This window comes from Eubalaena glacialis, chromosome 18 (genome assembly GCF_028564815.1).
Source record: "Eubalaena glacialis isolate mEubGla1 chromosome 18, mEubGla1.1.hap2.+ XY, whole genome shotgun sequence".
Classification (NCBI taxonomy): domain Eukaryota; kingdom Metazoa; phylum Chordata; class Mammalia; order Artiodactyla; family Balaenidae; genus Eubalaena; species Eubalaena glacialis.
The window spans coordinates 52,914,462-52,929,853 of record NC_083733.1 but is presented as its reverse complement, the minus strand read 5'-3'; the positions used below and the strand labels follow the sequence as shown (position 1 = coordinate 52,929,853).

At 40.2% G+C, this 15,392-nt stretch overlaps 1 protein-coding gene across 1 annotated transcript; it reads left to right on the top strand.

Annotated features, from left to right (window-relative positions):
• Nucleotides 1-396: 396 nt before the first annotated feature.
• LOC133077654 (protein FAM187B-like) lies at nucleotides 397-1,017 on the top strand. Its single transcript, XM_061172442.1, has one exon. The coding sequence runs from the start codon at nucleotides 397-399 to the stop codon at nucleotides 1,015-1,017; it is 621 nt and encodes a 206-aa protein (XP_061028425.1).
• Nucleotides 1,018-15,392: the final 14,375 nt, after the last annotated feature.

Sequence of the window (15,392 nt, the reverse complement as noted above, 5' to 3'; positions counted from 1 at the left end):
AGGAAGCCCTTACAGTATCTTTTCACTAGATTTTAGAAATGATACAGACCAGTGCTTTCTGTGTGTCTTCCCTTATTCCCCTTTCCAATTGGGCATTTTGACCCATTCCATCATTGTATATTGGGTATGTGGAGGGCAAATAATTTGACTTTTTAGTTCACTCGTTCTGACATAGGTTCACTCATTGTGTTTCCTGCCCATCTCTTGCGGACATTTGAGTTTTTGACTCTACAGCCTACACTAAGCTATTTGATGACATGAACTGAATTGGACTGACTCCTGGAAGTGCAGTGGATCAAGGTCCATTCCACTGCCCATGGCTGATGCCTGAGTTCTGTGGGTGACTTCACAATGCCCCGATGGTTCCCAGCCTCCTTCTGTAGTCTGTAGGTGGCCATGTTGGCCACCTTGTGGCTGCTTAGCCTTTCTCTCCCCACTTCGTGGGCCCAGATATTAGTCAGCTGTGCCTACAAGAGTCTCTGCCAGCAGGCCCTACTCTCAGGCAATGATGTTGTCCTGCAGTGTGACCATCTCAAGGCATGCTGGTACTTCTCTTCCATTCTGGGGGAGGATCTCTTGTTGCTCTCCTCAGTGCCTAACATAAAGAAACTGCCTGGGAGCAGCCTCCAAGTGACCAACCCTCAGCCCTCCCAGACAGGCCTCTATCACTGTGAGGACAATGACAATGCCCTCGTGGTAGAATATGAGATTGATTTCCAAGATGTCACTACCCTACATGTTATGCACAAAGGCCTGGGCCAAGAGCCCCTGCAGAATGAGACCCTGAGTCTGGGTGGCAAGGAGCTCATCTTCACCCACTGGGAGCCCTGGCAGGGCTGTAACCGCTGTGGGGAGCCAGGTGAGCGCAAACGCCTGGGGTACTGCTACATCGAGGAGCCCCTGGAAACGCCCATGCCCTGCTGGCTCTATCTGCAAGAAGAGAAGGTGCAGTACAGACGCATGTGGCCTGAGATGCAGGTGGAAGCCTACCTTATACCCTGCGACCACATCAAGTAAATCAACCAGCTGTACTTCGCCTTTGACATTTCCCAGTTGGGCAAGTTGACCAACAACATGTGGCTCACCTGCCCCTTGGCCTCCAGGTGACTGGACCTGCATTTAACCCTCACCCAGGCTCTGTTTCCTGTGCCTACCTGGGCCAGGGGGTTACCTTCCAATAGAAAAGCAGGGTCTGTCTCCCAGCCCATAAGCTTTCAAGGTCAATCTGTGCAGGAAGGGGTCTCTTCATGGGCTTGTTCGGATGTTCATTCAGCAAGAATTCCTGGCTGCCCCTTCTGAGCCAGGCCCTGGGTAGGTGATGTTGGGGACACAGTGGTGACCAACAAAGACCTAGTCTCCGCCCTTCTAGACTCCTCATATTCAGGGTAGGCCAAATGTAAAACCTAGAGACCAAGACATTCCGGCCCATGCTCATGCCAACATAGACTTTAGTGTGATTTCTGTCTCCTCACTGGACTCTGACTGAAACAATTTATCTATCCATCCTTGTACCGATGCTACAGTGTCTTAACTATTGTACCTTTATAATAAGTCATGATATCAGTAGTATAGATTTTTCAACTTTGTTCTTCAAGATTGTCTTGGTTATTCTTGACCCTTTGTAAAAAAAAAAAAAAAAAAAAATTGAAATCAGCTTGTAGTTCCCATCCAAAAAAATCCTGTTTTTTTTTTTTTTTTTAAATTGGGGCGTGAGAGGGGAGGGGCAAGATGGCGGAAGAGTAAGACGCGGAGATCACCTTCCTCCCCACAGATACATGAGAAATACATCTACACGTGGAACTGCTCCTACAGAACACCCACTGAACGCTGGCAGAAGACGTCAGACCTCCCAAAAGGCAAGAAACTCCCCACGTACTTGGGTAGGGCAAAAGAAAAAAGAAATAACAGAGACAAAAGAATAGGGACGGGACCTGCACCAGTGGGAGGGAGCTGTGAAGGAGGAAAGGTTTCCACACACTAGGAAGCCCCTTCGTGGGCAGAGACTGCGGGTAGCAGAGGGGGGAAGCTTCAGAGCCACGGAGGAGAGCGCAGCCACATTGGTGCGGAGGGCAAAGCGGAGATTCCCGCACAGAGGAGCGGTGCCGACCAGCACTCACCAGCCCGAGAGGCTTGTCTGCTCAGCCGCCGGGGCGGGCGGGGCCTGGGAGCTGGGGCTCGGGCTTCGGTGCTAGCCGGGAGGGAGTCCGGGAAAAAGACTGCAGCTGCCAAAGAGGCAAGAGAATTTTTCTTGCCTCTTTGTTTCGCGGCGCGCAAGGAGAGGGGATTCAGAGCGCCGCCTAAACGAGCTCCAGAGACGGGCGCGAGCCGCGGCTATCAGCGCGGATCCCACAGCAACAGGGACGCAGAGGGAAAAACGGAGAGATTCCCGCACAGAGGCTCGGCGCCGAGCAGCACTCACCAGCCCGAGAGGCTTGTCTGCTCACCCGCCGGGGCGGGCGGGGGCTGGGAGCTGAGGCGCGGGCTTCGGTCGGATCCCAGGGAGAGGACTGGGGTTGGCTGCGTGAACACAGCCTGAAGGGTCTAGCGCACCACAACTAGCCGGGAGGGTGCACGAGAAAAAGTCTGCAGCTGCCGAAGAGGCAGGAGACTTTTTCTTGCCTCTTTATTTCGCGGCGTGCAAGGAGAGGGGATTCAGAGCGCCACTTAAACGAACTCCAGAGACGGGTGCGAGCCGCGGCTATCAGCGCGGACCCCAGAGACGGGCATGAGACGCTAAGGCTGCTGCTGCCGCCACCAAACAGCCTGTGGGCAAGCGCAGGTCATTCTCCACACCGCCCCTCCCGGGAGCCTGTGCAGCCCGCCACGGCCAGGCTCCCGTAATCCGGGGACAACTTCCCCGGGAGAGCGCACGGCGCGCCTCAGGCTGCTGCAACGTCACGCCGGCTTCTGCCGCCGCAGGCTCGCCCCGCCTCCTCCGAACCGCTCCCTCCCCCTGGCCTGACTGAGCCAGAGCCCCCGAATCAGCTGCTCCTTTAACCCCGTTCTGTCTGGGCGGGGAACAGACGCCCTCAGGGGACCTACATGCAGAGGCGGGTCCAAATCCAAAGCTGAACCCCGGGAGCTGTACGAACAAAGAAGAGAAAGGGACATCTCTCCCAGCAGCCTCAGAAGCAGCGGATTAAAGCTCCACAAACAACTTGATGTGCCTGCATCTGTTGAATACCTGAATAGACAACGAATCATCCCAAATTTAGGAGATGGACTTTGGGAGCAGGATATATTAACTTTTCCCCTTTTCCTTTTTTTTGTGAGTGTAGATGTGTATGCTTCTGGGTGAGATTTTGTCTGTATAGCTTTGCTCTCACCGTTAGTCCTAGGGTTAGGTCCGTCCGTTTTTTTTTTTTTTTTTTTTTTTTTTTGGCTTAAAAAATTTTTTTTTCCCTAATAAATGTTTTCTTAATAATTTTTTCCTTATTTTCTATTTTTAAAAAAATTTTTAATAAGTTTTTTCATATTTTTTATTTTAAAAAATTAAAAAATTTTTTTTCTTAATAAATTTTTTCTAAATAATTTTTTTCTTATTTTTAGTATAAAAAATTAATAAATCTATTTTTAAAAATTAAAAAAATTTTTTTTTCTTAATAAATTTACTCTTAATAATTTTTTTCTTATTTTTTATTATAATTGCTTTATTTTATTTTATTTTATCCTCTTTTTTTCTTTCTTTCCATTTTTTCTCCCTTTTATTCTGAGCCGTGTGGATGAAAGGCTCTTGGTGCTCCAGCCAGGCATCAGGGCTGTGCCTCTGAGGTGGGAGAGCCAACTTCAGGACACTGGTCCACAAGAGACCTCCCAGCTCCACGTAATACCAAACGGTGAAAATCTCTCACAGATCTCCATCTCAACATCAAGACCCAGCTTCACTCAACGACCAGCAAGCTACAGTGCTGGACACCCCATGCCAAACAACTAGCAAGAGAGGAACACAGCCCCATCCATTAACAGAGAGGCTGCCTAAAATCATAATAAGGCCACAGACACCCCAAAACACACCACCAGACGGGGACGAACCCACCAGAAAGACAACATCCAGCCTCATCCACCAGAACACAGGCACTAGTTCCCTCCACCAGGAAACCTACACAACCCACTGAACCAACCTTAGCCACTGGGGACAGATACCAAAAACAACGGGAACTACGAACCTGCAGCCTGTGAAAAGGAGACCCCAAACACAGTAAGATAAGCAAAATGAGAAGACAGAAAAACACACAGCAGATGAAGGAGCAGGGTCAAAACACACCAGACCTAACAAATGAAGAGGAAATAGGTAGTCTACCTGAAAAAGAATTCAGAATAATGATAGTAAGGATGATCCAAAGTCTTGGAAATAGAATAGACAAAATGCAAGAAACATTTAACAAGGACGTAGAAGAACTAAAGAGGAACCAAGAAACGATGACAAGCACAATAAATGAAATTAAAAATACTCTAGATGGGATCAATAGCAGAATAACTGAGGCAGAAGAACGGATAAGTGACCTGGAAGATAAAATGGTGGAAATAACTACTGCAGACCAGAATAAAGAAAAAAGAATGAAAAGAACTGAGGACAGTCTCAGAGACCTCTGGGACAACATTAAACGCACCAACATTCGAATTATAGGGGTCCCAGAAGAAGAAGAGAAAAAGAAAGGGACTGAGAAAATATTTGAAGAGATTATAGTTGAAAACTTCCCTAATATGGGAAAGGAAATAGTTAATCAAGTCCTGGAAGCACAGAGAGTCCCATACAGGATAAATCCAAGGAGAAACACACTAAGACACATATTAATCAAACTATCAAAAATTAAATATAAAGAAAACATATTAAAAGCAGCAAGGGAAAAACAACAGATAACACACAAGGGCATCCCCATAAGGTTAACAGCTGATCTTTCAGCAGAAACGCTGCAAGCCAGAAGGGAGTGGCAGGATATACTTAAAGTGATGAAGGAGAAAAACCTACAACCAAGATTACTCTACCCAGCAAGGATCTCATTCAGATTTGATGGAGAAATTAAAACCTTTACAGACAAGCAAAAGCTGAGAGAGTTCAGCACCACCAAACCAGCTTTACAACAAATGCTAAAGGAACTTCTCTAGGCAAGAAACACAAGAGAAGGAAAACACCTACAATAACAAACCCAAAACATTTAAGAAAATGGGAATAGGAACATACATATCGATAATTACCTTAAATGTAAATGGATTAAATGCTCCCACCAAAAGACACAGACTGGCTGAATGGATACAAAAACAAGACCCATATATATGCTGTCTACAAGAGACCCACTTCAGACCTAGAGACACATACAGACTGAAAGTGAGGGGATGGAAAAAGATATTCCATGCAAATGGAAATCAAAAGAAAGCTGGAGTAGCAATTCTCATATCAGACAAAATAGACTTTAAAATAAAGACAATTACAAGAGACAAAGACGGACACTATACAATGATCAAGGGATCGATCCAAGAGGAAGGTATAACAATTGTAAATATTTATGCACCCAACATAGGAGCACCTCAATACATAAGGCAAATACTAACAGCCATAAAAGGGGAAATCGACAGTAACACAATCATAGTAGGGGACTTTAACACCCCACTTTCACCAATGGACAGATCATCCAAAATGAAAATAAATAAGAAAACACAAGCTTTAAATGATACATTAAACAAGATGGACTTAATTGATATTTATAGGACATTCCACCCAAAAACAACAGAATACACATTTTTCTCAAGTGCTCATGGAACATTCTCCAGGATAGATCATATCTTGGGTCACAAATCAAGCCTTGGTAAGTTTAAAAAAATTGAAATCGTATCAAGTATCTTTTCCGACCACAACGCTATGAGACTAAATATCAATTACAGGAAAAGATCTGTAAAAAATACAAACACATGGAGGCTACACAATACACTACTTAATAACGAAGTGATCACTGAAGAAATCAAAGGGGAAATCAAAAAATACCTAGAAACAAATGACAATGGAGACACGACGATCCAAAACCTATGGGATGCAGCAAAAGCAGTTCTAAGAGGGAAGTTTATAGCAATACAAGCCTACATCAAGAAACAGGAAACATCTCGAATAAACAACCTAACCTTGCACCTAAAGCAATTAGAGAAAGAAGAACAAAATAACCCCAAAGCTAGCAGAAGGAAAGAAATCATAAAGATCAGATCAGAAATAAATGAAAAAGAAATGAAGGAAACAATAGCAAAAATCAGTGAAACTAAAAGCTGGTTCTTTGAGAAGATAAACAAAATTGATAAACCATTAGCCAGACTCATCAAGAGAAAAAAGGAGAAGACTCAAATTAATAGAATTAGAAATGAAAAAGGAGAAGTAACCACTGACACTGCAGAAATACAAACGATCATAAGAGATTACTACAAGCAACTCTATGCTAATAAAATGGACAACCTGGAAGAAATGGACAGATTCTTAGAAATGCACAACCTGCCGAGACTGAACCAGGAAGAAATAGAAAATATGAACAGACCAATCACAAGCACTGAAATTGAAACTGTGATTAAAAATCTTCCAACACACAAAAGCCCAGGACCAGATGGCTTCACAGGCGAATTCTATCAAACATTTAGAGAAGAGCTAACACCTATCCTTCTCAAACTCTTCCAAAATATTGCAGAGGGAGGAACACTCCCCAACTCATTCTACGAGGCCACCATCACCCTGATACCAAAACCAGGCAAAGATGTCACAAAGAAAGAAAACTACAGGCCTATATCACTGATGAACATAGATGCAAAAATCCTCAACAAAATACTAGCAAACAGAATCCAACAGCACATTAAAAGGATCATACACCATGATCAAGTGGGGTTTATTCCAGGAATGCAAGGATTCTTCAATATACGCAAATCAATCAACGTGATACATCATATTAACAAATTGAAGGAGAAAAACCATATGATCATCTCAATAGATGCAGAGAAAGCTTTCGACAAAATTCAACACCCATTTATGATAAAAGTCCTGCAGAAAGCAGGCATAGAGGGAACTTTCCTCAACATAATAAAGGCCGTATATGACAAACCCACAGCCAACATTGTCCTCAATGGTGAAAAACTGAAACCATTTCCACTAAGATCAGGAACAAGACAAGGTTGCCCACTCTCACCACTATTATTCAACATAGTTTTGGAAGTGTTAGCCACAGCAATCAGAGACGAAAAAGAAATAAAAGGAATCCAAATCGGAAAAGAAGAAGTAAAGCTGTCACTGTTTGCAGGTGACATGATACTATACATAGAGAATCCAAAAGATGCTACCAGAAAACTACTAGAGCTAATCAATGAATTTGGTAAAGTAGCAGGATACAAAATTAATGCACAGAAATCTCTTGCATTCCTGTATACTAATGATGAAAAATCTGAAAGTGAAATTAAGAAAACACTCCCGTTTACCATTGCAACAAAAAGAATAAAATACCTAGGAATAAACCTACCTAAGGAGACAAAAGACCTGTATGCAGAAAATTATAGGACACTGATGAAAGAAATTAAAGATGATACAAATAGATGGAGAGATATACCATGTTCTTGGATTGGAAGAATAAACATTGTGAAAATGACTCTGCTACCCAAAGCAATCTACAGATTCAATGCAATCCCTATCAAACTACCACTGGCATTTTTCACAGAACTAGAACAAAAAATTTCACAATTTGTATGGAAACACAAAAGACCCCGAATAGCCAAAGCAATCTTGAGAACGAAAAATGGAGCTGGAGGAATCAGGCTCCCTGACTTCAGACTATATTACAAAGCTACAGTAATCAAGACAGTTTGGTACTGGCACAAAAACAGAAATATAGATCAATGGAACAGGATAGAAAGCCCAGAGATAAGCCCACGCACATATGGTCACCTTATCTTTGATAAAGGAGGCAAGCATATACAGTGGAGAAAAGACAGCCTCTTCAATAAGTGGTGCTGGGAAAATTGGACAGGTACATGTAAAAGTATGAAATTAGAACACTCCCTAACACCATACACAAAAATAAACTCAAAATGGATTAAAGACCTAAGTGTAAGGCCAGACACTATCAAACTCTTAGAGGAAAACATAGGCAGAACACTGTATGACATAAGTCACAGCAAGATCCTTTTTGACCCAGGTCCTAGAGAAATGGAAATAAAAACACAAATAAACAAATGGGACCTAATGAAACTTAAAAGCTTTTGCACAGCAAAGGAAACCATAAACAAGACCAAAAGACAACCCTCAGAATGGGAGAAAATATTTGCAAATGAAGCAACGGACAAAGGATTAATCTCCAAGATTTACAAGCAGCTCATGCAGCTCAATAACAAAAAAACAAACAACCCAATCCAAAAATGGGCAGAAGACCTAAATAGACATTTCTCCAAAGAAGAGATACAGATTGCCAACAGACACATGAAAGAATGCTCAACATCATTAATCATTAGAGAAATGCAAATCAAAACTACAATGAGGTATCATCTCACACCGGTCAGAATGGCCATCATCAAAAAATCTAGAAACAATAAATGCTGGAGAGGGTGTGGAGAAAAGGGAACACTCTTGCACTGTTGGTGGGAATGTAAATTGATACAGCCACTGTGGAGAACAGTATGGAGGTTCCTTAAAAAACTAAAAATAGAACTACCATATGACCCAGCAATCCCACTACTGGGCATATACCCTGAGAAAACCATAATTCAGAAAGAGTCATGTACCAAAATATTCATTGCAGCTCTGTTTACAATAGCCAGGACATGGAAGCAACCTAGGTGTCCATCATCGGATGAATGGATAAAGAAGATGTGGCACATATATACAATGGAATATTACTCAGCCATAAAAAGAAATGAAATGGAGGTGTTTGTAATGAGGTGGATGGAGTTAGAGTCTGTCATACAGAGTGAAGTAAGTCAGAAAGAGAAAAACAAATACAGTATGCTAACACATATATATGGAATCTAAGGGAAAAAAAAAAAAAAAAGAGGTCATGAAGAACCTAGTGGCAAGATGGGAATAAAGACACAGACCTACTAGAGAATGGACTTGAGGATATGGGGAGGGGGAGGGGTGAGATGTGACAGGGTGAGAGAGTGTCATGGACATATATACACTACCAAATGTAAAATAGATAACTAGTGGGAAGCAGCCACATAGCACAGGGAGATCAGCTCGGTGCTTTGTGACCACCTAGAGGGGTGGGATAGGGAGGGTGGGAGGGAGGGAGATGCAAGAGGGAAGAGATATGGCAACATATGTATATGTGTAACTGATTCACTTTGTTGTAAAGCAGAAGCTAGCACACCATTGTAAAGCAATTATACTTCAATAAAGATGTTTAAAAAAATAAATAAATAAATAAATAAAAAAAATTGGGGCGTCATTGAATCTAAAGATAAATTTGGGTAGAATCAATATTACAATATTTAGTCTTCCAGTCCATGAACATTGTAAACACTTTCATTATTTAGGCTTTCTTTAATTTCTCCCAGTAACGTGAAGTTATTAATGTAGAGGTTTTACATTTATTTTATTATATTTGTTCCTAAGTATTTGATTTTTTCATGCAAGCTGTGTCTTTTTTTTCCAAATTTTGTTGTATATAAAAATATTTGGTATTTATATATGACCTTGTAACTAATTATTTTGCTAAATTCACTTACCTCCCGTAAAATGCTGAATGGAGAAGTTGATGGCAGACATGCTTATGTTATTCTTAATATTTCACTATTAAATATAATTCTGCCCTAGGTTTTTAATAGAACTTTAATAGAAGATTAAGAAAATTCTTTTTCATTCCTATTTTGCCAAGAGTTTTGAGCCATGAATGGGTGTTGAATTTTATCAAATGATTTTTCTGCATCTACTGAAATGATAATATGGTTTTTTTCCTTCATTCTGTTAGTGTGGTGAATTACACTGATTGATGTTCAGATGTAAAGCCAACCTTGCCTTCCTGGGATAAACCCAATTTGGTCATGATGTTTATCCTTTTTATTTATCATTGGAGGCAATTTGCTAATATTTTGCTTAGGATATTGTGTTCACGTTCATGAAAAAATGACCTGATATTTTCCTTTGTTGTAATGTCCTTATACGTTTTTGGTATCAAGGTGATTCAGACCTCATCAAAGTTTGGAAGTGTTCCATCCTTTTTTATTTCTGGAAAGATTTTGAAAGATTTATGCCATTTCTTAATTGTTAAAAAATATCTGGAAGAATACACTGGTAAATCTCCCTGGTATTGGAGGGGGCTTGTGCATAAGTTTTAAATTACAGACTCAATGCCTTTAATAGTAAATATAGAATGGTTCAGTTTTTTCTTGTGCCAACATTGTTGAGGTTTTCAATGAATTTACCCATTTAATCTAAATTTTCAGCAGTTTTGACCAAAAGTTTTTTGCAATATCCTCTTATTATCTTTTTATGCCAGTAATTTCTGTAGTAATGTCTCCTTTTTTTGTTACTGTTATTAGTTATTTAAGGCTTCTTTCTGGTTTTTTCCCCCTTGATCATTCTTGCTAGGGCTTTATCAATCTCATTCATCTTTTTAAAGAACCAACTTTTGGCTTGTTGATTTTCTTTATTGCACTTTTGTTTTCTATCAGTAGATTTCTGGTATTTGAGATGCTTGCTTAGATCTCCAAGTTTTATCCTTTTTTCTCCAGGGTATGTATTTAGGCTGTAAATTTCCCCATAAGCACAACTTACCTGCATCCTGCAAGTTTTTATAAGTTATACTTTCATCTTTGGTCAAGTTAAAAATACTTTCTGTTTTCAATTGTGATTTCTCTTTTGATCTATTAGTTATTTAGACATTTCATTGTATAGTTTTCAGATATCTGGGGACGTTCTTTGTTGTCTTTTTGTCATTTGTGTCTAGCTTAATTCCACTGACCAAAAAATGTGATTCTATTCCTTTAACGTTTATTGAGACTTGTTTTATGGCCTAGAATATGGTCAATTTTGGAAAATATTTCATATGAATGTGAAAAGAATGTATGTTCTGAAGTTAAGTGCAGAGTTCCATATATATGAATTAGGTCAAGTTTATATCATATGGTTCAAATCTTCTATATCTCTCCTAAATTTTTGTTTGCATGTTTAATTGTGGATTTGTCTATCTCAACATTTAGTACTATCAGGTTTTGCTTTATATACTTCTAGGTTCATACAAACTTAGGATGTCACTGTATCTTCCAGTTGGATTGACATTTTATAAAATGTCTCTTGCAAGTCTCTATTAATACTTTGACCCTTATATCTACTTTTGTTATTGGTATAACTACTACACCAGTTTTCTTTTAGCTAATGTTTGCATGACATTTTCCCATGTTTTTACTTTCAACTTTTCTATATTCTTTTATTTAAGGTGAATCTCTTTTAAGCAATATATATTTAGATTTTTGTTTTGGTATTAAGTCTGAAAATCTTTGCCTTTTAATTTGAGTATTTAGTTCATTTACTTTTAATGTAATTACTGATTTAGTTGGGTTTAAATCTACCATATTCCTATTTGTTTTCTACTTGTTCTGTCTCTTCTTTAGTTATTTGGCCTTTTCTTGCTTTTGAATTCACCAAGTATTTTTTTAAATTGTCATTCCATTTTCTCCTCTGTTAACTTATTAGATATGCATTCTTTTATCATTTACTCTAGAGCTTACATTAATTCTCACTTACTACAATCTAATATAAATTTGTACTTGTACCATTTTCTAGACAATGCAGAGACCTTACAACCCTTTAGCTCCATTTACTCCCCTTCCATTTGTTGTACTCTTGTTATCAGGTATTTTTAGTTTACATATATTTTAAACCCCACAAGACATTATTTAAAACACTCTGAATATTAATTTAGTTTTAACCACATATTTATTCTTCTAGTGCTTTGCATTCCTGTATTACCTTGCTTCCATTTGGGATCATTTTCCTGCTGCCTGGAGAATTCTCCTTAGTATTACCTTTAATGTGCTCTGCTGTGGTGAATTCTCTCAGCTTTCATCTGAAAGTATCTTTATTTTTTACCTCCACCTTTGAAGAATATTTTCATTGTGGTATATAGAATTCTATATGTAGAATTCCAGATGGCAGTCATTTTCTTTTAGTGTTTTGAAGATGTCATTCCATTGTCTTTCTAACTTTCATTATGTCTGTTTTAAAGTCAATGTAGAGTGTTATGATTGTTGCTTTGAAAGTAGTATATCTTTTTCTCCTCTGGCCATTTTTAAAATTTCCTCTCTTGTTTTCTGCAGTGTTTTCCTATAAATTGCCTAGGTGTGGTATTTTTTTTGTCTTGTTTTGGTTTTGATATCTATCTATCTATCTATCTATCTATCCTGTGTGGAGTTTGAAGACCTTCTTGAATTTGTGCCTTGATGTCTTTCATCAGTTTTGGAATATTTTCATTCAGTATCTCTTCAAGTATTACTTATGTTCCTGTCTCTCCTTTTCTTCTGAATCTCCATTTACATAAATGTTAGACTATTTCACCATGTCCCATGTCTCTTACACTCTTTTGTGTATTTTCCTATTGTTTTCCTTAGCATGCTTCAGTATAGATATTCTCTATGAACCCATATTTCATTTCCTCTCTTCTATTGTGTCCAAAAGATTGTTATCCCACCTAGTGAATCCTTAATTTCACAAATTTTATTTTTTTATTCTAGTGTTTCCATTTGATTCTTCTATATAGATTCAAAATCCTCATCTTGTCATCTCTTAGACATACTAATCTAAGTGTAGACTTTATCTTAAAGTCTACACTTGTTATTAGCAAGAGGGTAGTCTGATATAAGTTACTCAAACATAGCAGTGAGCAGAAATCTCATGCATATTATTTAAAGAATAGCAGGGAATTTGGAGTCTCATGTGAAATGTCTTGGATTTTACATGTTGGTCACAGATTTAAATATTCTAAAAACACCTTAGGGAGGCCAATTAAAACATTTCTTCAGGCTGGCTCCAGCTAGTGTGACTTCTCACCTAGATAAAGTGAAAGTTGGAAGTGAGATTTCTCACAGTGTCCGCATAGCCCTGTTTACTTGTTTAGAAAAGATTCCCTGGGCTGAGGAGAGAGACAGAGAGGGAGAGAGATGGGGGGAAGCAATAGGGGTATAAATGTTAATATGTCTCAGACAGAGGGTCTTTATAAAGTTCTGGGAAGCAGACAAAAACTCTAGATGGTTTTGTAGACCTGAGAGCAGAAGGGATGTGTGACCCACTCTCGGGGTGAGGGTGGCAGCAAGATAACGTAAGCATACAGCTTATGCCAAACATAGCCTGTAAAATTCCCACATGAGGTAGGGGCATGACCAAGAGAGCCCCCAGCCATTAGAAGCCAGGTAGAGGAAGGAAGGATATCTTAGCAAAGACCTAGATGAGCCTCCAACCTCACCCACTCAGCACTCTCCCCCTTGTCCTTTCCTCCTTAGTCACTCTGGCCTCCACACTCTTTACATATACTAATCAGGCAGCCATGTCAGGGTCCAGCCCTCTCCTGGAAATATCCTTCCTTCAAATACCCACATGGCTCTTTATCTCACCTCACTTAGGTGTTTGTGAAAGTTCCCCTCCTCAGAGAGTGCTCAGACAGGCCTGCTCATCCCCTCTAAAACAGCCCATCCCCACACACCAACATTTTACTTTCCATCCTCATTTCCCTGCTCTATTTTTCTCTTTAACAATTATTACATTTGATCCTCATTATTCAAGGATTCCACACTTGTGAATTCACCTACTCACTAAAATTTATTTGTAACCCCCAAGCCAATACCCACAGTGCTCTCATAGTCATTTGCAGACGTGCACAGAGTGGTGAGAAAATTGAGTCACCTAACAATGCGCATTCCCAGCTGAGGCCAAACAAGGTGACCCTCTGCCTTCTTGTTTTAGCTCCCATACTGTGTTAGCAAGTATCCTTTTCATGGTCTATTTAGTGCCATGTTTTTTGCATTTTTGTGCTTTCTATTGGTGATTTTGCTGTTTAAAATGGCTCCCAAGCATGGTGCTGAAATGTTCCTAAGTGCCTTATGAAGTAAATGCGTGTGTTAGATTAGCTTTGTTCAGGCATGAGTTACAGGGCTGTTGGCTACAACTTCAGTGTTAATGAATCAACAGTATATATTGTGTCTTTAAATAAAAACATACATAAAACAAGGCTATGTGTTGATCAGCTGACAAAAATACTGTGACCAAAGGCTTATAGGACCCTAACTTTGTATTTCTCCTAGGACCACTGTTTCATTATCTTGTAATTCAGCGACTTTATAGAACATACTTCCATGAATAATGAGAATCGACTGTATCTGACATTATGTATTATATATTTGTTTATTATCTGTCTCTTCCACTAGAAGGTAAGCTCAAGAAGGGCAGAGGCTTTGTCTAAACTGTTCACTGCTTTGATTAGAATACCAACCAGCACATAGTAGGCATTCAGTAAACATTTGTGAAATGAGTGAACAATGGCATGTCAAGCCTGCACAATAATTATTTTTTAATATTGATTTATTTATTTGGTTGCACCGGGTCTTAGTTGCAGCAGGGGGGCTCCTTAGTTGCGGCTCCAGGGCTCCTTAGTTGCAATTCACCAGCTCCTTAGTTGCAGCCTGTGGGCTCCTTAGTTGCAGCATGTGGGCTCCTTAGTTATGGCATGTGAACTCTTAGTTGTGGCATGTATGTGGGATCTAGTTCCCTGACCAGGGATCGAACCCGGGCCCCCTGCATTGGGAGCATGGAGTCTTATCCACTGTGCCACCAGGGAAGTCCCGTAATTATTTTTAATTTGAGAACTGAGAAGAAGTTTAGGAAAGGGTTTGGGAAGTGGACAACTGAGAAAAATATTTGTTTGTTTAAAATGAATTGAGTCATACAGATATCTGTGGGAGGACCAGCATGTGCAAAGGTCCTGAGGCAGGAGCTCTTTACTTGCCTGATATGTTCAGGGGACTGCAGGGAGGCCAGCATGGCTGGAGCAGTTGGGTGGGGAAGGATAGGATGTCGGAAGGGAACCAGAGAGGATTTATTCACCTCTCCATCCCTAGTACTAAGAAGTGTGCTCAGAACATAGTAGGTGTTCAGAAAAAATGTGTTGAATGTTCACATGTGACACTTTAACACCAAAGTAGGGGGATGGTAGAGAAAACCCTGAATAGACAAATTAGGTGTCCTGCTGACCAAGCAGAGTGGAAGGCTTGTCGTAGAAATGAAATAAGATTGTTAACTTGTCACAGAACAAATGTGGGAATTGTGACCTCACATCCCATGGGGGTGGACTACAGTTCATCCTGCTGCCCAGGGCTGAGACCTGAGTTTCATGGATGACCTCACAAAGTCCAGGGTGGTGCCCAGCCCACTGCCACAGTCCCAGTGCACC

Excerpts from the sequence above, each read along its gene's own strand:
- LOC133077654 (XM_061172442.1), top strand. The coding sequence starts at position 397 with ATGTTGGCCACCTTGTGGCTGCTTAGCCTTTCTCTCCCCACTTCGTGG.